The 25,602-nt window shown below is 37.1% G+C and overlaps 6 protein-coding genes across 6 annotated transcripts; 3 read left to right on the top strand and 3 right to left on the bottom strand.

Annotated features, from left to right (window-relative positions):
- Positions 1 to 3,873: 3,873 nt before the first annotated feature.
- On the top strand, positions 3,874 to 5,471 carry GCK72_016130 (uncharacterized protein; the record flags this gene model as incomplete). Its single annotated transcript, XM_003094774.2, has 3 exons — positions 3,874 to 4,398; positions 4,849 to 5,001; positions 5,265 to 5,471. The coding sequence occupies 3 exons, from the start codon at positions 3,874 to 3,876 to the stop codon at positions 5,469 to 5,471; spliced, it is 885 nt and encodes a 294-aa protein (XP_003094822.2).
- Positions 5,472 to 5,511: 40 nt separating this feature from the next.
- Positions 5,512 to 8,124, bottom strand: GCK72_016129 (uncharacterized protein; the record flags this gene model as incomplete). Its single annotated transcript, XM_053731341.1, has 5 exons — positions 5,512 to 5,658; positions 6,546 to 6,641; positions 6,743 to 6,931; positions 6,981 to 7,093; positions 8,049 to 8,124. 5 exons carry the CDS (start codon positions 8,122 to 8,124, stop codon positions 5,512 to 5,514), a joined length of 621 nt encoding a protein of 206 aa, XP_053586113.1.
- Positions 8,125 to 8,404: 280 nt separating this feature from the next.
- Positions 8,405 to 10,186, bottom strand: GCK72_016128 (uncharacterized protein; the record flags this gene model as incomplete). Its single annotated transcript, XM_053731340.1, has 4 exons — positions 8,405 to 8,548; positions 9,375 to 9,470; positions 9,844 to 10,029; positions 10,079 to 10,186. 4 exons carry the CDS (start codon positions 10,184 to 10,186, stop codon positions 8,405 to 8,407), a joined length of 534 nt encoding a protein of 177 aa, XP_053586112.1.
- A 7,238-nt stretch (positions 10,187 to 17,424) lies between these two features.
- GCK72_016127 (uncharacterized protein) lies at positions 17,425 to 19,139 on the top strand (the record flags this gene model as incomplete). Its single annotated transcript, XM_003094782.2, has 4 exons — positions 17,425 to 17,605; positions 17,656 to 17,757; positions 18,486 to 18,712; positions 18,906 to 19,139. The coding sequence occupies 4 exons, from the start codon at positions 17,425 to 17,427 to the stop codon at positions 19,137 to 19,139; spliced, it is 744 nt and encodes a 247-aa protein (XP_003094830.2).
- A 1,222-nt stretch (positions 19,140 to 20,361) lies between these two features.
- On the top strand, positions 20,362 to 22,980 carry GCK72_016126 (uncharacterized protein; the record flags this gene model as incomplete). Its single annotated transcript, XM_003094772.2, has 5 exons — positions 20,362 to 20,511; positions 21,013 to 21,193; positions 21,717 to 21,958; positions 22,272 to 22,420; positions 22,872 to 22,980. 5 exons carry the CDS (start codon positions 20,362 to 20,364, stop codon positions 22,978 to 22,980), a joined length of 831 nt encoding a protein of 276 aa, XP_003094820.2.
- A 180-nt stretch (positions 22,981 to 23,160) lies between these two features.
- Positions 23,161 to 25,053, bottom strand: GCK72_016125 (uncharacterized protein; the record flags this gene model as incomplete). The annotated part of the gene is made up of 4 exons (XM_053731339.1): positions 23,161 to 23,210; positions 23,281 to 23,424; positions 24,793 to 24,918; positions 24,975 to 25,053. 4 exons carry the CDS (start codon positions 25,051 to 25,053, stop codon positions 23,161 to 23,163), a joined length of 399 nt encoding a protein of 132 aa, XP_053586111.1.
- Between the last annotated feature and the right edge of the window lie 549 nt (positions 25,054 to 25,602).

The following is a 25,602-nucleotide window of genomic DNA, read 5'->3' as shown; positions in this document are numbered from 1 at the left end:
ACTGTCCTGGGGGCGTTGTGGTGCTTCTCGACTGGAAACTAAAATATAAGTATGTGAATTTGAAAAGCTCGCATGAAGAGGTAACTTGAGAGAGAAAGTAAAAGGGGTATAGGGAACAAAGGTAGATCAACTGCAATTAAAACTAAGAGAGCTCAAAAAAGAGGACTCTCCTCTCTCATAAACTAGAAAAACCTCTCCGATCTTTCACCAGGAAAGTTCTTCAGAGATGTAACGTTCGCTATACTTCCTATCTAAACCGTCTTGAGATTCTTGATTTATACTCCCTCCGTCACCGTCGTCTTAAATCTCAATTAATGCTCCTCTATAAAATAATTTGCGGCGCCACTTTCTTTCCTGAAATCCACTCTTAAGTCAGACTGTCTAACTCTAACCGACGACCCATGACCCTCATTTGTATTAGACCACAAGTAAATGATTTCTTCTCCTCCACTGTCCCCATCTGGAATTCCATCACATCTAATTGCCCTGAATTTCTCTCCCCCGGTAAATTTATCTCCCTTCTTGAACAATCCATTAATCGATTATAAGTTTGAACTCTCTCTCTCTCTCCCACCCCCATGTATTATATTGCTCACTCACCCGCCTCTCCCATTTTAACGGTCTGTCACTTTAATTTAATTTATCCTTCTCGAAATTCTTCCACTACCACTTTCACAGCTCGGTTTTATAATCCTTACCCCAATCCTATCTTGCCATTATGATTCTCAATTTTTTATTTTTTATTTGTTCCCCCCACTCCTACCTGGTCTGTCGCCTCGTGAGGGGCTTGATCAGGTCTCTAGTGTATAGCATTGATTATTTTTTTAGTCAATAAATTAAATTAAATTAAATGCAGTTAAAACTAAGAGAGCTCAAAAAAAAGAGGACTGCTCGGTGTTGGAGTGAAAGGGACAACTGACGACTGTATTCCACCAGTCTGACCTCATAAGAACTAGGGGGCGTGTCTTATTCGCCATCACCTATTAGATTTCTCAGGAAGATAAGTGACAGGTGTGAGTGTTTGTGGCAGAAAACACCAATAAGAACACAGGCCGGTATCTTCACGTTTGTAATTGTTGACCTCCACGTTCACATCTTGACCGTTCAAGATTCTCATAGAGAAATTTGATCAGGTTCCAAGTTGCGAGGATGATTGATATGGTTTTTTCCGAAATCCCCAATTTTAATGACTGATAATATAGTGAATTGAGCTTCAAGTTCATATTAGGAGATTAGAACAATTTGTTCAAGAGATGTCAAAGTTTGAAATGAGCAACCAAGTAATGACGATAAATTTCCCAGAAAACAGTATTCGCAGTAGTTGTTAGATGTTTGAATGGAGGGTGTGAGCTTGGATCATAATTATGAATGTGAGGAAGTAGTCCCGCCGTGTTCCTTTTGTTATTTTCAGCCACAAACACTCACACCTGTCACTTATCGTTCTGGGAAATCTAATAGGTGATGGCGAATAAGACACGCCCCCTAGTTCTAATGAGGTCAGACTTGTGGAATACAGTCAGTTGTCCCTCTCACTCCAACACCGAGCAGTCCTCTTTTTTTGAGCTCTCTTAGTTTTAATTGCATTTGATCTACCTTTGTTCCCTATACCCCTTTTACTTTCTCTCTCATGCGAGCTTTTCAAATTCACATACTTATATTTTAGTTTCCCGTCGAGAAGCACCACAACGCCCCCAGGACAGTACACGGCTGCAAAACAAAAACTGTTCAACAAATGGGATGGACAAAGGAATAACGTGAGTAACGATGGGTCCTTCCTCCCGGGTTAGAATATATCAGAAATTTCATAAAAAGTATCAAAAAACAGAACTCTTTCGTTTCTTTATGACTTCCCCCACCATTCTTTCTTGTGTCGGATCCTGTAAGACTCGGTCAGTTACGCTGCGAGTAGTCTTACCTATGGGCTGTGCTTACTCACGGTAGACGCGGGATTGAATCCTCCCGGGTTAGAATATATCAGAAATTTCATAAAAAGTATCAAAAAACAGAATTCTTTCTTTTCTTTATGACTTCCCCCACCATTCTTTCTTGTGTCGGATCCTGTAAGACTCGGTCAGTTACGCTGCGAGTAGTCTTACCTATGGGCTGTGCTTACTCACGGTAGACGCGGGATTGAATCCTCCCGGGTTAGAATATATCAGAAATTTCATAAAAAGTATCAAAAAACAGAATTCTTTCTTTTCTTTATGACTTCCCCCACCATTCTTTCTTGTGTCGGATCCTGTAAGACTCGGTCAGTTACGCTGCGAGTAGTCTTACCTATGGGCTGTGCTTACTCACGGTAGACGCGGGATTGAATACTCCCGGGTTAGAATATATCAGAAATTTCATAAAAAGTATCAAAAAACAGAACTCTTTCGTTTCTTTATGACTTCCCCCACCATTCTTTCTTGTGTCGGATCCTGTAAGACTCGGTCAGTTACGCTGCGAGTAGTCTTACCTATGGGCTGTGCTTACTCACGGTAGACGCGGGATTGAATCCTCCCGGGTTAGAATATATCAGAAATTTCATAAAAAGTATCAAAAAACAGAATTCTTTCTTTTCTTTATGACTTCCCCCACCATTCTTTCTTGTGTCGGATCCTGTAAGACTCGGTCAGTTACGCTGCGAGTAGTCTTACTTATGGGCTGTGCTTACTCACGGTAGACGCGGGATTGAATACTCCCGGGTTAGAATATATCAGAAATTTCATAAAAAGTATCAAAAAACAGAATTCTTTCTTTTCTTTATGACTTCCCCCACCATTCTTTCTTGTGTCGGATCCTGTAAGACTCGGTCAGTTACGCTGCGAGTAGTCTTACTTATGGGCTGTGCTTACTCACGGTAGACGCGGGATTGAATACTCCCGGGTTAGAATATATCAGAAATTTCATAAAAAGTATCAAAAACAGAATTCTTTCTTTTTCAAAACTTTCCATCTCGAAACTCCTTCTTCACGCTCCTCCGAGAGGAGTACACGGCCGGCGGCCTAGGGACCCCAATTCAAAATCGCGGTAATTTGAATTTCAATTTTTGAGAGTAATATTATTTTTTCAAGAAAAATACGATTTTGATTGAAATTTCGAAGGAAATGCATTTTTTCAGGTCAAAATTTCGATTGAGGGATTATCATATTAAAAAAAAATCACTTTTTGAAAATAAAAAATATTTCATGTTTTTTTTTAAAAATTGTTCGGTTAGTCGGAGGACTGCGGTCTGAATTAAATTCATGATTATGAGATACAGATTTGAGTTGACTATTCAAAAAAACGGGTCGATTTCGGGAGTTTTTCACTATATTTCCACGTAAAATTCTCTCGCCGTGCAGAGGAAAGATGTGAATTTTCCGTGGAAATATAGTGAAAAATTCCATGCGAGAGAGTCTTTTTTGACACTTTGAGGCCTTATAACTTGTTACAGACAGATTTTCGGTCCTGGCTCCAAGAGACTTTCCGCTTTTCCACAAAATTCTGAGTCGACCCATATCAAAAAATTTCAATTTTTGGAATACCGGTGTCCGCTTTAATGTCTTTGAAAATGGGTGTCATCGCCCATGTTCCGGAACTAAATTTCTCATATTCTCTCCTCTTTTTTTCGTTTTGTTATCCAAAATCCTACACCTAAAATCATCTTAGTCAGTCGCCTTTTTCCCATTTCTATATAATTATTTTCCAATATTGAAAAATAAGGGGAAATGCCAAGCTCAAATTATAGTGGAACTCGAAGTCCTTCATCATTCTCTTCGCTCTTTTCTTCATTCAGGTTTTCAGTTTTTTTCAAGAAAACCTCGTGATTCGCTCGAGCAGCCTTAAAATTTTAGGCCGATTTCAAATATTCTTTCCATTTTCCTCTCCATACCCATTCTTTTCCAGGAAATGCCAACACATATAAACATCACCAGCACCTATGACTCCCATCTGCGTATCTATCTCTTTGGCGGCCTTCAGGGTCTCGACACGATCTTCTCAGTGTTCTACTGTATCGCCGTGCTGGTTCTCCAATGCTACAATCCGTTTTTCATAATGGTCGCTGTCCTCTGCTTCGGAAATATCCTTCGCTCCACGTTCACCTTCTGCACTATAATCTCGTGGTGTTCATATTGTGACCAGACGATTCTCAATTTATTGAATTTATACGTAGATCACACTTTCTGGAATTTCCAATCCGGAATGATGCTGCTCATCGCGATTCATCGATTCATGGATTTCAGCTATGCCAGAATCAGTGATCACATTTTTTCGCAGTTTTTGGCGTTCCTTCTGACTTCCTGGTTTTTCTGCTCTATTGCACTTGCAATGTTTCAGATTAAGTTGGGAAAATTGCAACGGGACATGTTTTTGGAACATGGTTGGGTGGATGTCAGGATGGATGACTGTGTTGGACACTTTGTGGCCATGAAAGTGAGTTTGGTGACGGGAAAATAGAAATTCACCAAGATGAGAGCTTTCAAAAAAGTATAATCATGAGTCATGGCCTAACTTTTCGATTTTTTTGGGTTTTTAGGCCACCAACTTCAAATCGCTGTAATTCGGTTAGATTTGACACAGGAACTGTAAAACTTGCACAGTTAGATTTGTAACGTTGAGAGCTTTCAATAAAATATAATAATAGCACATGGCCTAGCTTTTCAAAAATGTGGTTTTCTAGGCCACTAACTTCAAATCGCTGTAACTTTGTCGGATTTGGCACAGGAGATGTGAAATGTGCACAGTTAGATTTGTCGTGTTGAGAGCTTTCAAAAAAGTATATTCATGACTCATGGCCTAACTTTTCGATTTTTTGGTTTTCTAGGCCACCAACTTCAAATCGCTGTAACTTTGTCGGATTTTCAAATTTTTTATTTATTCCAGATCCCGTATCTCTTCCCAATTTTCACTATTATCGTGTTCATCATATTCTTCTATCACTACAAAAAAGTGCCAAAGCATCAAGTAAAGTTTAAGGATATCCCTGGAGAGAGGAACACCGCATTGCTTATTATCCTTATCATGGCTATTCAGACTGTAAGTTGGGAAGGGCGGATTTTTAGATAATAAGAGTATAATATTCAGAATCAGCGTGTTTTTGCGGTTCAGAAAAGTATAATCATGCCAGGGTTTGCTCCCACCACAGAAATTGGAAATTTTGGGTTACTGTAGTTTTCGAGGTGAGACCCAACTTGACACGAAACAGGGCATGATTATACTTTTCTAAACCGCAAAAACGCGCTGATTTCAAATATCATATTCATTTCTGCTGAAAACCACAAAATTTTTGCTTTCTGCAGACCCTCCACGCTCTCTACGATCATAAACTCTACCAACCGCTCTCCTCGCGCTTCAATGACTATCCATATGATATCACTATCAGCATGGCATCATTCCTCCCTGAAATATTGGTTCCCTTATTTTTATTCACTTCAATTTCACAATTCCAGGAGAGGGTGTCGGATTACAAAACGCCAACGCTATCAACTCTCAGTGTTTTTCAGTAATTGATCATGATTATAAAGTTATTTATTTTAATTATTCCAATTAATCCTTCAAAATCTTGCCCAACTGAATCTCATACAAATAATCAAACCCTAACTTAGGCTTAATTCCAATATAGACACTACAGTAGGCGTCTGCGACCAGGAAGGCACTTGCATTCAGATGAGTGTTCGGGTCGTTGTAGTCTACCTGAAAATAAAGAGGGAAATTATTTTTCTAACAAGTTCAAGTAATTCCAATTATTTTAAGCCAAAATACAAAAAAATCGGTTGAAAAATGAGAAAGTTATGGATTTTCGAAAATTTTCAAAAATTTTTGAAAATCCTGAAGTCAAAAAAGATATCATATCTCAGTCAGATAATATCCAAAACATATGAAACTTATATTTTCAGAATCAGTAAATTTAGACGGTTCGAATGAGTATAATCATGCCTAGGTTTGAAAAATTTTTGAATTTTTCGTGATTTTGGGTCTCGACGCGAAAATGCTTGTTTTTTGAAAATATTTAACCTGACATAACTGGATTGAACTTGATCCAAACTGTATCAAATCTATATTTTTAGAATTTCCGCATCAAGACGATTCGAATGAGGATAAACATGCCTTATTTTTGAAATGTTCAAAAATTTAGGTCCCGCCACGAAATCACGGAAACTACTGTAACTCCATGAATTTTGCTCCAAACTTCAGAAAAATTATATTTCTGGAATCAGCGCGTTTCTGTGGTTCATAAAAGTATAATCATGTCCTATTTTCTGAAATTTCAATTTTAGTCCCCTCCAGACACTTTTTGGCCCAAAACCAAAAATTGTCAAAACTATGTCATGATTATACTTTTCTAAACCGTTTTGACGCGCTGAATCCAAAAATCATAGTTTCAATTCCAGATTATTTATCCTGTCCAAGTTACACCAGGTTTTCAGAAAAAATGTTTGACTGAAATTTTTTTTCCAAAAAATCCATTTTTCCAAAGCCGGTCTTATTTATACTCATTCAAACCGTCTTGACACGCTGATTTCAAAAATTTAATTAAAAACTCAAAATAAATAAACTGCAAGAAATTATGACCCAATTACCTGCATAACTGTAATCGCCCAATCGAGTTGTGTAGTTTTCTGGATGTCTTGAGCTACAAATGAGACTTGGTTGGATTTCAGCGCGGACTCGATTACCTGAAAATTCCAAAATTGTGTGAGCAGTTTTTAATGGTTACGCGGAAAAGATACGCCATTTTTCAAAAAACATTTCAAAAAAAATGTTTTTTCCAACTCACCATATTCTGCAACGTGTCATTCAAACAAAGTGCAAAACAATACACAATTCTTGTGTTATTATTCACACATCCATTCTGTGATGAACCCAATCGATAATCGTGATCTACATATTTTTTGACCTCTTCTCCAGGGGTACTTCCCAAATCGATGTGATACGCCACGTGGAAGGTATGGTCGTCGTGGGAACCCTGAAAATCTTAATTAATTATTTTACTTAATTAGATTTAATTACCTTACCTGAACACAAAAATTGGATCCATTTGTCGGTTGTCCGGCAGTCGCCCAATCCAGGATTCCGGTGGCGTTGGTGGAAAGCCAACTGGGTGGTGGGGTGCTAAGGTCACAGTTTCCTGCAGGAACTTTTCAATTTTTGAGTTTTTTGGAAAATAACAAAGATTTTTAGATTCAGGAGAACAAGACGGTTCAGAAAAGTATAATCATGGCATACTTCTGAAAATTTCAGGTTTGGACCCCTCCAGACACTTTTTGGGCCTAAAACCTAAATAATTCCAAAATATATCATGATTATACTTTTTTGAACCGTCTAAACACGTAGAATCTAAAAAATTTAAGTAGAATTGCTAAAAACTTAAATTGAACAAATTATGACTAAAAAACAAAAAGTTTATTTTTCCATTTTTGGTCGAAAACTGTCTGAATTTTGAATTTCAGTAGGAATACTGTTCAAAACACTATTGAGCAAGTTAAGATGGTACAGAAATGTATTATGATGACGTTTTTCAGGATAAATTAATTTTGACGCTCCTGTGGTGAATTTTATGTTGATAATTAACTATTTCGAGATCAGTGCAAAAAATGATGAAACAACTGGATTTTTGGAAATTATTTTATCAATTTTTAATTATTACCTCTTTTTTAAGTAGAACAACGTCAAAAGAGCGTTTTCAGTATCACTTTAAAAATTCACAAATTTTCGAGAATTTTCTAAAAATTAGCCAACATTGAAGGAGTGTCCTGAACACCGGTATCGTACAAAATTAAATATTTTTATCTCGTTTTGTAGATATAAGCTAGGGCTATATTTTTGCGATTGACAATTTTCCGATAGCTCAGCCTACTTTTGAGATTTGCGCCTTTCAAGTTGGAAATTTGCAAAAAATGGAGAAAAAACTGTCTTGATCTGATTTTTACATCAAAATAACCGGAATTTTAGTTTTCAATAACTTTTGATGCATTTTAAAGTGTTTTTTCTTAAAAACTTCTTATTAAAAACCCTTAATAACCCCAAAATTTCAACTTTCCTGAACAAAATCCCCCCCCCCCCCCCCCATACCAAAAACTCACCAATATTCCCATCACTCCCGTTCAAAAACACCAAGAAAACCACAATAACCGTCAGAAAACTAGTGTGAATCGTCATTTTCCGGTTTCACAGAGGCAGAAAATTAGACAGAGAAAAGAAAATTAAAGTTATCAGGCGAGTAAAAATTGTTTCTTATCATTTTTTTTTTGCTGCTCCTGCTGCTCTGAAATGAAATGAACTATGCGAAAAGGTACACACATCAAACATCATTTTTATTAGGAAAACAATTAAATAATAATAATTACCGAATAATTAGTTAATTAACTGAAAAAATTGAATATCAAACAAAAAATTTATTTTTGCGATTTTGATTTAAAAAGTTTTCCCTTAAAATTTTTTATGGTAAAATCTTTGCCAACTGAATCTCATACAACCAGTCAAATCCCAGCTTCGGCTTAACTCCAATATAGACACTGCACCACGAGTTTGGACCGACGAAGACACTTGCGTTGATACGGGTGTGCGGGTCGTTGTAGTCTACCTGGATACAATTAGAGAATTTTCTGGCAGGGGTGAAATCTATTCGGATTGAAACTATGATTTTTGAGATCAGCGTGCTAATGCGATTCAGAAAAGTATAATTATGACATGTTTCAGAAAATTTAAGGTTTTCGGGTCAAAATCATTTTTTTTCAAATAAAAAAAAAGGTTTTTTAGTCATAATAAGCTTAAATCGAGTTTTTAGCTATTCTACTTTAATTTTCCAGATTCTACGTGTTAAGACGCTTGGAATGAGTATAATCATGACATATATTGGAAAATATTGGGTTTTAGGCCCAAAAGGCGCCTAGGAGGGGCCTAAAGCTGAAAAATTTAAATAGGGCATGATTATACTTATTTGAACCGTCTCAACCCCCTGAATTCAAAAATTTTATAATTTTTTAGTTAGAGTCAAAACTGTCTGAGTTATAGTAGTATTTTGCTCGTGTTGAGACCTAAAAATGTAAAAATTTCAAAAATTTCAAAACATGCCATGATTATACTTTTCTGAACCGCCTTGACCTCCTGAATCTAAAAATTTAAATATCACACCTATCCCTTCAAACCCCGCATGAATATACTTTTTTAAACCGCCTATTTACGCTAAATTCGAATATTTTAAGTTTTTGAAGTTTTGTCAACATTTGACCAAGTTAGGGTAGTTTCATTATTTGTGATTTTCGTGGCGAGACCCAATATTTGAGAAACTTCAAAAATAGGCTATGATTATACTTTTCTGAACCGTATCGACACGCAGAAATCGAAACTATTTGTAGAAAATAACAAATTTTACTTTTTTTCCCATTTTCTCAATGGAGCACACTTACCTGCATCACAGTAATCGCCCAATCCAAGTGTGTAGATTTCTGAATATCCAATGCAACAGTTGTCGCTTCGTTGGATTTTATAGCAGAGTCGATCACCTGAAAATCGCAAAAAAAAAGAATTAAAATTAGGATTTAAAATTTTTTTCTCTATTCAAGAAAATTGACTGTAACCCGGCAGATATTAACTAAAACTGAATTGTATTATTATTTTCGTATTCAGCGTGTTTTTGCGGTTCAGAAAAGTATAAACATGATAGGGTTTCGAGTGGTTCGGGTCTTGACGCGATTTCTCGGATTACTGTAGTTATTTCGTGGTGAGACCCAACTCGGGAGCGAACCACGGCATGATTATACTTTTCTGAAAGGTCTTGTCACGCTGAATTTGAAAATCGTAATTTCAACTGCAAAAGACTAGACCCGGTCAAGAAATTTGTGAAAAACCCAATTTTCAATCGGTGTTTCAACTTACCAATCCTTGCAACGTGGTATTTGCACACGATGGATAGCAGTACACAATTCTAGAGTTCTGATTAACACATCTGTTTTGTGGATTATTCCCAGCCACCGATAAATGCTCCACTTGCTCCAATTTCTGGGATTGCTGTCCCAAATCTATATGGTAGGCGACATGAATGATTTTTTCGTCGCGGTTTCCCTAAAAATCAATGATTTTATCTTTAAAAAAAGATCTACAAATTCTATACCACCACACAATAGTTATTCCGATCCGTTCGATGTCCTGCAGTCGCCCAATCCAGGATACCGGAGGCGTTAGTGGTTAGCCATGTGGCGGTGGGGTGGAGAGGTTGCATCTCCCTGGAAAGGGGGGCGGGGTTTGAAGGGATAGGTGTGGCATTTAAATTTTTAGATTCAGGAGGTCAAGGCGGTTCAGAAAAGTATAATCATGGCATATTTTGAAAATTTTGAATTTTTACATTTTTAGGTCTCAACACGAGCAAAATACTACTATAACTCAGACAGTTTTGACTCTAACTAAAAAATTATAAAATTTTTGAATTCAGGGGGTTGAGACGGTTCAAATAAGTATGATCATGCCCTATTTAAATTTTTCAGCTTTAGGCCCCTTCTAGGCGCCTTTTGGGCCTAAAACCCAATATTTTCCAATATATGTCATGATTATACTCATTCAAAGCGTCTTAACACGTAGAATCTGGAAAATTAAAGTAGAATAGCTAAAAACTCGATTTAAGCTTATTATGACTAAAAAACCTTTTTTTTATTTGAAAAAAAAATTTTGACCCGAAAACCTTAAATTTTCTGAACCGTCTTGACACGTAGAATTCAAATATATAAATTTCTTCAGCTCCATAAAACTCACCAATATTTCCATTTCCTCCGATAACCAGTATTCCTACTGTAACCAAAATGATAATTTTGAATTTCGTCATTTTCCGAGTGATAAAATATTATACCATGTAATAGTACAACTTCATTATCACAAAACCATATTTATACATAAAAAGTTATCACTAGGCTCCGCCCCTTTTATGGTAAGACACATCACTGATCAAATCACGATGTACTATTATTCTTTGTAATATGTTCGATGACCGCCACGTCATCGCCCGTATCATTTTTCAATTTTCTAATCTTCAAAAAACTGAAAAAACTGAATAATATCTCTGGTAACTGTGACACCACAAGGTACATCAAAATAGTGATCAATTTGAATTTTTGAAAATTTTCAAAAAAATCGATCGTCGATAATTCCAGCAATAAAATAATAAATAATTTGAGCATTTGACTGGAGACACTCGCCCAGAAGTGGGCGGGGCTTATCGAATTAGTGATGATAGCAATTATGGGTACGGTATACTGTAGTATGAAGAGTCCCTGGATTTAAAAAAAAGTTTTGAGATGCGTGGCCTTGATTGGGCGTGGCTTACCCTATCGTATACCCAATAACTGGTTAGAGAGATAATTGGAAAATTCTGACGGTATATTTCGTGATGCATGAAGGAGAGGAGACTGAAACCGGTGGATAAGGAGAGAATTGAGAAGAGCAGGATTTTTCTGAAAAAATTCAGGAGATTTCAATGTGAAATTTGAATTCAGCGCGTTTTTGCGATTCAGAAAAGTATAATCATGATGTATGGCCTAGTTTTTTGAAAATTTGGAATTCTAGGTCACCAATTTCAAACCGTTGTAACTTTGTCAGGTTTAACCCAGACGCTCTGAAAGCAAAATATTTGGAATCAGCGCGTCAAGACGGTTCAGAAACATACCCACAAGCACCGGTTTTGAGAAATTTGGGTCCCACCACGAATACGGTATACGGTAGTTTTCGTGTCAAAACCCAAATGTTTCAAATTAGGGCTTGTGGGTACTTTTCTGAACCGCAAAAACGCGCTGATTCCAAATCAAATTTGTTATTTTCAGAGCGGGTGGGTCAGATCTGAAAAAGTTACGACGCTTTGAAATTGGTGGCCTAGAATTCGAACTTTTCGAAAAACTAGGCCATTTAATCATGATTATACTTTTCTGAACCGCAAAAACGTGCTGATTTCAAATTTGTTATTTTCAGAGCGCCTGGATTAAATCTGACAAAGTTAAGACGGTTTGAAGTTGGTGGCCTAGAATTCCACATTTTCGAAAAACTAGGCCATACGTCATGATTATACTTTTCTGAACCGCGAAAACGCGCTGAACTCGAATATTTTAGTTTTACCTGTCCCCGGCACCAAAATAATCATGAAACGGGATGATGAGTATACTAAACGACATAAATAAATCCACAGAGCACTCGACCACCATTGAGAGCGACAAGAAAAATTGATAATTTTGAAATAAAAATAATATTTGAAAAAGCAGATAGAATATCGATTGGAGCACACTTGCAAGGGGCACAAAAATCAATCGATACTGATTTTTTTTCCGATAAAAAATATAGAAAATCATTATAATTTGAAGGATAAAATTGAGAATTGTGACGGATAATTTGATATTTTGTGGGTAGATCAAATAGTTGGAGTACTGTAATTGGAGGATGGCGTACTGTAGTGTGGAATTGAGTGACGTGGCAGGGAAGACGAAAAAGAGCATTGGTTTGAATCGATATGAGAATATTTTTTGAGAAAAATAAAAAAATTTCGAGAAAATTTTTTTCGTTATTTAAATTATATGTCTCCCTAGACTCTGCTTAATTGCACGCTTTGAAATGTTTTCTTCATCATATTTTTCATTTTTTCAAGATATTTTCACCTGCTCTTATTTCCTCACGCAAGGGGGACCAAACGTGGAAAAGTTCAAAAACGATTTTTTTTCTCTCAAAAAAAAATCCAAAATTTTCAAAATTTTGACAGACGCTTGATATTAACAGACTCTCAATTTTGAAGTTTTTTAAACGTTCTATGCTTTTTTACCGTAGAAATCCACCAAAACACCCAATATCAGCAAAAATCGACTCGTGGCCTTGAAACCATCTCAAATACAGTTTTTACGGTACGTGGTGGGACCCAAAAACTCGGCCACAGGTCATGATTATACTCTTTCGAACCGTTTTGACCTCCTAAGTTCAAATATCATACTCAATCAGAGCCCAGATCTCGAAAAAAGTGTCAAGGCGGCTCTAGGATTAGTTGTGACTAAATGACTAAACGATTAGTCCCCCTACCTTGTGTGCATTCCCACATTCTTCTCCTTCAATAATGTGCTAATTGTGATGTGAGGAAATAGAAAAAGAAAAAAGAAAAAACAATTCATTTCCGCTCTATCTCTCTCCTCTCTTAGGGGAAAAATGTGTGCATTCGTTTTCCAATTTGGCCTATAAACATGTGGATGCAAGAAAAAGGAAAAAGAAGAACATAAAAATCACATATTCCTTTTCTCTCTCTCTCCAAGCGGATGAAATACTTTTCCCTTTTTTATTGAACAGAATTTTTTATAGGATTCTCCATTCTGGATTCTGAATTCTGAATCCAAGAGCTCGGAATTCTAGGTAAGAGAGAGATATATTCATATAAATATATATCGCATACATATAAAGGATTAGTCACCTTTACTAATCTCCTCTAGGTGTTCCATTGCAATGAGGAGACCTGCTCATATTATTATTATTACTACTACTATTAGCTTTTCGACACACATTTGACATCCTTCTGAGTTTCATGCCTAGAAATTTTACTTAGGCCGTCAAGTTTATATTAATTTAGAAGTACAGACACTTAGGGTTTCAATAGTGAAACCCCAAAAATAAGTCACCAACTTCAAATCAGCATAACTTTGACCGATATTAATGGGTCTGACTCAAAATGAGCCAAGAGCTTTTTGTGTAGTCCTCTCGGACAAGATGTTCAATTTTCTTGTTTCCTTGTGTTGGGATTTGCTTTAAGAAAATTGGAAAAAAAACAACCCAAAATAGGAGAAATCGGTTCAAATCGGTTCAGATTGGCTAAGATTGCAAAATATAGAATTCCACTCTGAAAAGTCGATATTTTGAGCTTAAAACAGCAAAATTTGGTTAGAATTAGCCAAGATCGTTTGAGGTCGGTTGAAATTGCAAACGATCAAAAATCGCTGAAATCCAAATGATTTGAGTCTAAATACCACCCGAAATCGGGGAAGAATACGTTGGGAACCGGCTGAGATTGTTTAAAAGAAGACTCAAGTGTCCGTGTAGTTCTCTCGGACAAGATTTATTGCTCATTTCCTCATTTCTTTAACAGCCATCAGGCCCGCGTTAGGTCACAGACATATAATTAATTTCAGCGCCGATTTCAACCGATTTCAAGCAAATTTTAAATTGTTTTAACAATTATAAGTTTAACTCAATTGTGTTTAACCCCAGCAGATTTTCAGAAATTTCAGGCTGGCTGCTTTTTAGAAGACCACCTATTCTTCCGTTTTCTAGGTCATTAATTTTTCAAAGCCTTGTCACATCTAGTTTACCTGTGTTCTGTGTTTAAGTCTTCAAAATTTTGAGAAACTCTTCCCTGTTTTATTACAGATTCCGATATTTCAGAAGATTCTAAGCAACTTTTATTATTGGTGCATGTGCTAAAAATCGCTATAAATTCCCGTTCCACTGGAGTTTTCGTGTCCTAGTCCTCTCGGACAAAACTTCTTTTGTAGTATTTCTATTTTTTCGATATAAATGTTTGAAAAAGTAAGAAAACGAGGAATTCAACAAAAATCTTGTCCGAGAGCACTAGACGTCCTCCTTTAACTCATCACAGCCGGTTTCAACCGTATTCTTGCCCGATTTAGGGTGGTATTTAGACTTTTTTCACCGATTTTTTGATCTGAATCTCAAGTTTTGCGATTTCAACCGAACTAAATCAATCTTACAACCAATTCTAACTCTTATTTTTGCTGTTTAAACCTCAAAACATCGATTTTTCTAGTTGGAATTCTATATTTTGCGATGTCAACCGATCTCAACCGATTTGAACCGATTTCTGCTATTTTTTAATTGTTTTTTTTTTTCAATTTTCTGTGGTTCAGCCGATCCCAACACAAGGAAACAAGAAAATTGAACAAAAATCTTGTCCGAGAGGACTACACAAAAAAATCTTGGCTCACTTTGAGTCTTCAACCCAACTCAACCGTTCTTTACCAATTCTAACCTAATTTTTGTTGTTTAAAGCTTAAAATATCGATTTTTCCAGGTGGAATACTATATTTTGCGATCTCAGCCGATCTCAGCCGATCTGAACCGATTTCTGCTATTCTTGGGTCGTTTTTTTCGAATTTCAGTGACTATTTGGACAGCCAGACTGTCCTTCCAAGTTTCTGATCTCCGTTATAAGACAAAACAACAAATCGTATAGTTTTTCTAATTTCCGTGTTTTCAGAGATTGTTTTCTTATTAAGCCCTACCGTATCGACGAATAGAGACACTTCCGATAACAATAGACAGCTAGCTAGCTATAAAAACTGATCCCGTCTCTAAGCTAGCTCTCATTTTGTTCAGGGTGTTGTGACCCTGTCAAAATTCGAATCTAGGCTATTTCCATCCATCACATTGAAAACAACACAAAATTAGCATAAGAACATCAGATTTGGCGCCCCGGAACAAGATTATTGGCAGTACTGGTGAGGAGCGCCTACTTAAAAAGAGCTTAAGCTTATTTTTCCAGAAAAAGCAACTAGGCGGCAAAAGCGCGCCAGACTCTTTGAAACATTAGGCACCCCGGAGATCCCTCGACCTTTTCACCCTCTAAAACGCGTCAATGACACCCCAGCCTAACCTCATTTGAGTGGATTAACCATCGGTTCGATTCTCCCCCTCCCCCCAACCACCCGATCGAAATCTCATTTTGTCCTTTTCTTCTCTCTTTATTTTCTGAATTTTCTGAATGAATGAATGTTTAGAAGAGAGGAGGACAAAAAGAGCACAAGGTCAAATTGAGTTGAGCTTTGAGCTCCTCCTCTTGCTTTTTTTTATCTTCTTCGGAGAGAGTCATGGGTCCCCTCACCACACAACCCTATTTGTAGGTGTTTTTTGTTTTCGGGTTTGTGACATTTGTGGTTGTGGTGGTGGTGTTGGCCTAGAAACCCAAAACTAAGCTTGTTGAAGGCGTTTAGAACACTTGGGAATGATGGTTTAAAGTTGACAACCTAGAAAAGAGGTAGAAAGTCATACATAAGGTTTTAAGAGTTCGTAAGAGTCACAGATCTGCCATCTTCCAGTTTATGGCCTAAGAATTTGACGTATGGCCATCCTGTTCCAAACAAAAACCTTTTCTGGATATTTTCCTAATACGTACGGATCGGAATAGTACTGATGCTAATTAGAACCAACTAAATGATGGATAAACGGCATATTGAAGATGTTACACCTAAACGTAACAGTTTCAATTTGTACCCGTTCTTAAGTGGTTCTAATCAAGCCAAATCACCACTTAAGTTAACAAGCACGCATTTATTAGGCCATCAGCTCTCTTTCATGAATCTGCTAAGCCAGCAACCTGTCATCTTCTAGTTTTCCCGAAATGTCTATTGGTAGGCCACCACTTTTCGACGATCTACTACTGCCTTTAAAGTAATCATGTTTATTTTCATTTTCAGTCATTTTGAAGCCACTATTACCCATTTTCATCTATTCCAATTGATTTCAGCTGATTTGAACCAATTTCAAGCTAATTTTAGACATTAGCCTTGTCAAAAATGGGTACGCTTTTTTCTACAAAAATGGCCCGTGACAAGTCTGGTTTTAACAATTGTGAGGCAATTTTGCCTAACTTCAGCATATTTTTTGGAATTCTAGGCTAGGCAACCAGTTACTTTGTGACAAATCTATCCTATTTCCAATTCTTCCGTTTTCTAGGTCATTAATTTTTCAAAACCTTGTCTCATCTGTGTTTTGTGTTTTTAAGCTTCCATAATTTGCCAGACATTCTTCCCTTGGTCACTTTCAACCTGTCTACTGTCACCCTGTCCATAATTAGTATTTTCCATTTTATTTTCCAAATATCTAAACATAAATTCAAAATGTTTGAAGACTTATTATTGTTGACATCTCCTCAGATTTTCTTCCCTCTTTTCATTTTTCAACAAAAATTTCTTCCTCCTTTCCTTCTTTTTTGTATCAAATTACATTCCTCTAGTCTTCTTCTTTTCAACTTTTCCCCGTCCATCCCCTACTATCCTATTCAAAAGTGTTCTTCACACTTTTTTCTGAATTTTTCTTCTTTTCTAGTACCCCCTTGGAGTAGAAGGGGGACCACGAGATAAAATAATTATCTCCTCTCTCCATGTGTGTGTGCATGTGCTCAATTGTTGGGGGCTCTCCGATTTCAAACATTTTTCAGTCAGTTTTTTTGATTTTTAGAAGGCACAGAAGGACATCCGGATACACAGAGCTGTTAGGAATGTCTGGATGTCTTTCTGTGCGTCGAGGTGTCCGGATGTCCACATGTACGGGTTTTCGGATATCTAGAAGTCAATTTTTCAATGCAATTTGGACATCTGGATGCCTCGACAGACAGACAGACGCCTTTGTCTTTGTTTTTCTTCTTTTTTTACCCTAAAGATGCTATTTTTCTTCTATTTACCTCATTTTTATCCTAAAAATCTGGTTTTTTCCAGAATGGGAGGATCCCAGTCCACCACAAGCACCCGTGCCGCCAAATTCAGTGGAAACGGAGGAAATCGTCGGAGTGTACGGGCGGTACGAAGCGCTCCGGCAACTGAAATGAACTCGAGACGTGCCACGTCATGCAGGAATACCAACAGGAATGTCAAAGAGTTCTCCAAGTTTTGGAGTGATGGTGAGTGTGGAGTTATGCTGGAAATCAAGGAAATTTCCAAAACATTGTAGCCGGGTCAGTGTCCCGCTCCAAGTCATCAACACGTGCGTCTACTAAGCAGCGGAATGGAACTGGAAATGGGAATGGCAGCATTCGAAGAAACAGAACTCAGTGTGAGTTACACCAGACTGAAAATGATTGAAAATTTTGAATTTAGCGAGAAAATTTGGTATATGGAACAGGGTTGCAACTTTGTTAAACTTGATTTTTCTGTTTCAAACTATAAATATCTGGAATCAATGCGTTTTTGCGGTTCAGAAAAGTATAATCATGCCTAGAATCTGGAATTTTTGAAAAAACAAAAAAAAAATTGGGTCCCACCACGAATTCACAAAACAACCGTAACTCACTCAAGCTTGACCCAAGCTGTTCCAAACTTGTATTTTTGAAATAAGCGCGTTTTTGCGGTTCAGAAAAGTATAATCGTGCGTTATTTCTGAAAAATTTTAAATTTTGCGTCTTGCCACGAAATTACGAAAACTACAGTAACTCACTCGAATTCGCTCCAAACTTTAGGAAACTAATATTTTCGAAATCAGCGCGTTTTTGCGGTTCAGAAAAGTATAATTATGCCTTATTTCTGAAATTTCTTATTTTAGACCCACTCTAGGCACCTTTTTGGACCGAAACCAAATGTTGTCAGAAGTATGGCATGCTTATACTTTTCTGAACCGCCTCAAAGCGCAAAATGTGAATTTGGCAATTTGAATTTGAAATATTTTAACTAGAATGTGGAAAAATGAATAAATGTGAAAAAAAACTAATTTTTTTCTGAAATGTTCTATTTACGTTCATTTGGACGTTTTCTTCATCCCCAACTCAAATTTTCAACCATTTCCAGCCGTGGACGTCCGGCGCACCAGTAACGGTCTCCAAGTGCCCGGCACCCCATCCAACTCCTCGAGTCCCCGCATCAACAACACACGTCGGGCGACAAGTTTCCGAAGTAACGGCTCCGCCACGTCATCAACTCTCACCGTGAATGGAGACGGACGGAAATCGAGAAAAGGGAGCACGACGGATTTATTGACACCGAATTCCGCCAGATCCGAGGTCTACTCAGTGGAGGTTAGCCGTCGTGCCTTCTCAAAAAAAGAAAACGCGTCTTAGACACGCCAGCCGAATTTTTTATAAAAATTTTGACCACTGTTTTAGAGTGAAGGCTCAATATATCTATCACCAAAATATTTCATTAAAAATTGTATATTCTGGGGCACCTTAGACGCGTTTTTTCTTTTTCCTTCAAAATCCAAATTTGCAGTTCAACCAAGCGGCGATCGCCGCCGCCCGTCTCAAACGTCTCTCCCTGACACCGTATGACACTTTATCACCACGTCATCAGAGAAACAACTCGACAAAGAAATCGACGCCTTCATCGTCGACGTCTACACTGACGACATCGTCAAAGAATCTGACTCCCCACTCACGCCCGTCGTCTTCGACGCATGCACACCGAAATTCGTATCATAACTCTCCGGAAACCGCGATTTATTGATTTAACAAGAGAAAATTTTAAAAACTGATATTTATTTGGATAAAAAATAAACATTTTGTACATAAAACAGCATTAAAAATGTTGAAAAAAAAGTTTTTTGTAAAAAAAATTGGGGAACTTTCAAGGATCATTTAAACTGTCCCAAATTTTATAATGGTCTTGTAGATCAAACCAATGGCTACATTTTCTTAGTTGACAACTTTTTGATAACTGTTAAGAGCCCCCAGATATGAGAGACGCAGAGAAGCTAGAGTGTCTCGTTGTCTGCGCGCTCTCTTTCTCTCCTTCCTGTGTTTAAAGGCGCATATCATCCTACCCTCAAGAGCTATCAAAAAGTTGTCAACTACAAAAATGACCTACGCACAAAATGGTACATTTTGACAGTTTGCCATTTACGATCAAATAGTGCAGAGATATTCATGGTTCAAAAAAATTGTGGTCCTCATAACACAAATCGTTTTGAAAACGCGGCAACGACACCCCAGATACCTTAAATATTTGTGAAACAAGACAGAAAAAAGGTTTTACATGCTAGTAATTTTAAATTTGCAAAAAATCCGAAAAATCCGAATGAAAACCACCTAGAATCATCAATTTTCGCCTCTTCTCTGAAAAAACGCGTCAAAGTCACGCCAGACATGTAGAATTAGGTATGAAAAATGTAATTTTCAAGGCCTTTATTTTGATAACGTTAATTCTTTTTAAACAATTGAAAATCCGGGGAAAAACCAGTCAAAACGATTCGATTTCTTCATATATGTCTTTTTTCTGAAAAAAAAACGCGTCAACGTCACGCCAGCCTAAAAAATAAAAACCCGGTCATGATTATACTTTTCTGAATTGTCATGACCAGCTGATTCCAACTGTCTTATTGGAAATTGTGAAATATCAGAACACACTCGAGAAATCACGTAAAACTGTATTTAGGGGGGAACCGGTTGTGGTAATGATCCTGCAGAAGTCATGTGAACAGAGATCATATCTAAATGAATTCTAAGGAATAGTTTCATAAAATGAATCTAAAAAAACCGGTTATTTTACATCACGACGCGAAAGATAAAGTCTTCCTCGGTATATTTCCTTATCTCTCACTTCCCCCCACCATTCTTTGTGCCCTCGGTACATATTACACAGAACCGCCCGTCTCCTTTCTTCCTCAGTCTTAGATTGGGGTTTTTACTAATTAAAACTAAATTTTTGACAATTTTCCACCCCGGAAACCATGAAAATCGAGAAAAATGTGTCGTATGAGGCTGACGGGAAGACGTACCGGATATATGATGTGACTGCGGAAGACCCGATTCAGACGCGTGTCAGGAATCACTATTTCACGCAGCATCAGAGTCAAACCGTTGGATTTGTGCAAGAAATGGTGAGTTTGAAAATTTTGAGAACAAAATTTCAAAAAATTAATTTTTTTAAAACCAAACTCTGTGCTGTAACTTTTTACTGTTTTGTTTTTTTCAAAATATTATTTTATATTCGTAATCAGCTTGTCAAGACGGTTTAGAAAAGTATAAACAAGCCATACTTCTGAAAACTTTGGATTTTAGGCCCTAAAGGTGTCTAGAGGGGGTCTAAAATTGATAATTTTTAAACCAGGGCATGATTATACTTTTCTGAACCGCCGTAACTTGCTGATTCCAAAAATATAGGTTTCGCAAAGCTTGCGCAAAATATGACTGAGTTACGGTAGTTTGTAGTTTTTGTGATTTCGTGGTGAGACCCGAAATTACTAGAATTTCAGATTATAGGCATGATTATACTTTTCTGAATCGTCTTAATTTGCTGATTCCAAAAATATATGTTTAACTGACTTTGTGTTAATCTTTTCAAAATATTTGATAAATTCCTTATTTTTCAACATTTCCAGCACAAAAAATGGCTGAAATTCGACCACGCCAAAATGCCAATTCTCGGCTGCTTGGATATGCTTGCCACATTTTTGGATGAATCGGATCCCGACGTCGACGAGGCGAATCTAATACACGCGTATCAGACGGCTGAGAAGATTCGTGAGAACCACCCGGACAAGCCATGGATGCATTTGGCAGGTGAGAAATTGGGAATAGGATTCGTATTTTTTGATTTTATGTTTTTTAAGGGAAATTCTGTAAACTGTAAGACCAAAATCAAGGGATTTCGTTGAAAAATGAAAAAGTTATAGAATTTCGAAACTTTTCGAAAATCTGAAATTCCAGATTTTTCCTCATAACTCATTTAAATTCAGAGCATGAGCTTTGTATATTAAATTTTTGAATTCAGCGTGTCAAGCCGGTTCAAATGAGTATAATCATGCCCCATTAAAAAATTTAAATTTTAGACCCTCTCTAGGCACCTTTTAGGCCTAGAACCCATTATTTTTCAAAATGTGTCATGATTATACTCATTCAAACCGTCTTGAGAAGCTGAATCCGAAAATTTAATTTTAGCAATGTACAGATCGAAATTCAGAAAGTTACAGTAACTTTTTCCCGCTTCAAAATCCAAAACTTTTGAAATTTTCAAAATACGCTCATGATTATACTTTTCTGAACCGTCTCATCACACTGAATTAAAAAATCACATTCATTTCAGGCCTAATCCACGACCTTGGAAAAATCATGAGTGTCTGGGGAGAGCATCAATGGGCGGTGACAGGAGACACCTATCCAGTCGGTTGTGCACCCGCCGAGTCCATTGTTTATGGAAAAGCAAGTTTTCAAGGAAATCCGGATATCGACCATATAGTTTATGGTACCCCAATGGGAATGTATGAGGAGAAGTGTGGATTGGAGAAGTTGATGATGACATGGAGTCATGACGAGTACATGTACCAGGTTGGTATGGGTGACTATAGGGAGGTTTAGAATTTTTATTAGAATTTTTGAATTCAGCGTGAGAAGAGCTTTCAGAAAAGTATAATCATGCCAGGGTTCGCTCCAAGTTGGGTCCCGCCACGAAAACTATCGTAACCCAAAATTCTTAGTTTTCGTGGTGGGACCCAACTTGAAGCGACTCATGGCATGATTATACTTTTCTGAACCGCAAAGTTACGCTGATTGCGAGTATTTTAAGGAAAATGAATGAAACTTTCAAAATAAAAATTTTTTCACTTTTTTTTTGCTAACAGTCATTTTTTCTCATTTCCAGGTTCTCGTCAACCATGGCACCACTCTCCCGGACGAAGCATTGTATGCTATCAGATTCCACTCATTCTATCCATATCACTCGCATAATGACTATCTTCAATTCCAAAATGAGAGGGATATCGAGATGAAGTCGGCGATTATGATGTTGAAGTCAGTTTTTCTGCCGTAATTCGGACAGTTTTTATTCAACAGCTATAAAAATTATTAATTCGGAATCAGCGAGTTTTTGCGGTTCAGAAAAGTATAATCATGCCATAGTATGCTCCGAATCGGGTCCCACCACGAAAACTACCGTAACCCAATTTTCAAAGATCGTGGTGGGACCCAACTGTTTTTCAATTATAGGCATGACTATACTTTTCTGAAAGCTCTCGATGAGCTAATTGTGAATATTTGAATTTTTCCAAAGTTTTGTCAAAATTTGACTGAGTTACGGTGGTTGTGATTTTCGGGGCAAGACCCAAATTTCGAAAAAACTCAAATATCTTCAAAATATGTCATGATTATACTTTTTTGAACCGTCTTGACGTGCTTAACTCCGATTTTCTAGTTATTTTCCTAAAAAACCTAATCAAAAAATTTTACACCTCGCTATTTCCAGCGAATGCGACCTCTACTCGAAAAACGACGAGACTCCCGATATCGACGCCTTGAAGCCATATTATCAGTCGCTAATTGATAAATATGTTCCAGGAAATGTTAATTGGTGATAATTGCATTAATTACAAAAGATGATAATAATAAGAAATTTATTGAGAAGAATAAAAATTTAAAATTTAAAATAATTGAAAAAAAAATTTTTTTTTGGTATTGTAATAAAAATTTCACACTTTCATGGCAGTAATCAGAGCATTTTCAGCTAAATTAAAACATAAAAAATTAATAGGAATTTAGATTCTAGCCTTGAGATAGGCGACGTCTTCCTCGGTCAAGTCGGAGGCTGAAAAAATTTTTTTGCTCAAAAATTTTTTTTCGCTTAAAAGTTTTAAACTATAATTCCAGTAACCTACCATACTGTCCACAGTCGGGAAGGGTGTTCTGAACACGGGATTTGTCGAATTCACGTCCGTAACGGTCGACACACCAGCAGTTGCCGTCGTGGCATTGCTCTGGCTTGTAGAATCCTTCGAGGTCGCAGCGGGGCAAGAAGACTCCTGGAAAAAATATTAAATTGACTAATTAAATAATTAAATTTTATTTTCTATATAAAAAATATAGAAAATGAAATGAGGATTCCGGAGAACTTTTCAGAATTTAAAAATATCAAGTTTGAGCAGAGTTATGAGAGATAAAAGTTGGCATGCTACTCAGTACTAAGGAAACGCGTCAAAGGTGCGCCAGACTAGTTTTAAAATAATGATAGCTTGCATTCAACCATAATTTTTTAACACAGTCTGAGAGATTCTATAAATTTTAAGATCAAAATCGAGGGATATCGTTGGAAAATTCAAAAGTTATAGAATTTCGAAACTTTTCGAAAATCTGAAATTCCAGATTTTGCTTCATAACTCATTCAAATACAAAGCAAGGTCTTTGAATATTAAATTTTTGAATTCAGCGTGTCAAACCGGTTCAAATGAGTATAATCATGGCCTATTTTGAAAATTTATAATTTTAGACCCCCTCTAGGCACCTTTTGGGTCTGGAACCCAATATTTTCCAAAATATGCTATGATTATACTCATTCAAACCGTCTTGACACGCTGAATCTGAATATCCAGTTTTCAATCAATTTTAGTAAAATGTGACAAAGTTATGCCAATTTGAAGTTGGTGGCCTAGAAACCCGAATTTTCGAAAAACTCGGCCACCGATCATGCCTATACTATTTTGAACCGTCTTGACCTCCTAAATCTAAAAATGCGGTTTTTAAAAAGTGTGAGTCAAGGCTGACAAAGTTATGGCAATTTGAAGTTGGTGGCTCATCTCCTTTCCACATTAAAGTTTTGTTTCAACCTCACGGCAGCCCACTATAGTTCAAATTACATAAGAGAAGTGAATAGATTATTTTCGAAATTTGCTATTTCCTGTCACACTCAATTAAGATAATCTCATTTCTCGGAAAATGTTGACAACTTTTGTTGTTATCTCGGATTGTTCATCTGGAGGGTTGTGGAAAGTTTTGACGGAAGGGGGATTGAGGGGGAGGCGTGAATTGTTGCATAATTAAATTTTGGATAATTATACAATCTTGGTGATGACAGGGTAATAGGCAGTAGTTTGAAAAAAAACCGTGGCTGGCGCCAAGTCGCCGCGTTTTTACGAGATGAAGAAGGTAGCAGGTTATCATAACATATAATAACCAAAAAAACAGGCTGGCGCACCTTTTACGCGTTCAAAATAAATGAAATACTTAGATGATGAGAGAGATTGACTCTATTGCTACTAGCATGTATTTGGCTGGCGTGTCGGTCGCGAATTTTGAATTTTTGCTATAAAACTGCGATTTAATACAGATTAAAGTCCGATAACCAAATTTTATAAAATTGGACCTCCTCCCCCGACACACAGACAGACACTCACCGAGAAGGTGTGGGTCGACATCGTGTCTAGCCTTGTGACACGGTGGCTCGTGTCTCAAATCGTCGGCAAATGTGAAGCAGTCGCACCACTCGTCGACAGAGATCGATCCGTCGACAACCATGTCGTCTGGAAATTGAGAATTTTTGATTGATTTATTGCATTTTGAAGTTTTGAATTCTTACCACACATATCAATGAACTCCTCGACGCACGGCTCGTTTCCTCCACGCTCGAGTGGGCGGAGCTCCGACTGGAAGTACATTTTCCATTTTATTTTGCCCTCTTAGATGGCCTAGAAATCCGGATTTCTAGGCCACCAGTTTAAAAACTACCCAGGAATCTTCATGGCCTAACTTTTTAATTTTTTTAAATTCCTAGGCCACCACTTACCTTCGAAAGTTTTCCATTCATATCACCATCCCATTGGTTGAACATCCATCCAATTTCGGCACGACATGGCACGGTGTGCACTGAAAAAAATAGAAAAATAGGGAGAGAAATGTTAAAGTTTATAAATTTTTCATGAATTTTGGAGTGGAAAGTGCGTGTGACATGTTTTATTTATTGGAATTTTTGGGGGAAACCGGAACTTTTTTAAACGGATTTTTTGAACCCAGTGGTCTAGTGGTGGCTCCGCCCACTTTTTCATAAATATTATATAGAACGTGTCTAACCCTTCATTTTTGTAATTGACAACTTTTTGGTAGCTTTGGATCTTAAGTTGATACGGGCTTCCTCATTTAATGCGCCGTCGCTAACATCTGGATCTTTAAGGGCACATATCTCAAAAGTGGGCGGAGCTATCAAAAAA

This window comes from Caenorhabditis remanei, chromosome IV (genome assembly GCF_010183535.1).
Source record: "Caenorhabditis remanei strain PX506 chromosome IV, whole genome shotgun sequence".
NCBI lineage: Eukaryota > Metazoa > Nematoda > Chromadorea > Rhabditida > Rhabditidae > Caenorhabditis > Caenorhabditis remanei.
Note: the sequence above shows the minus strand (reverse complement) of the source record. Positions and strands in the feature narration are given on the sequence as shown.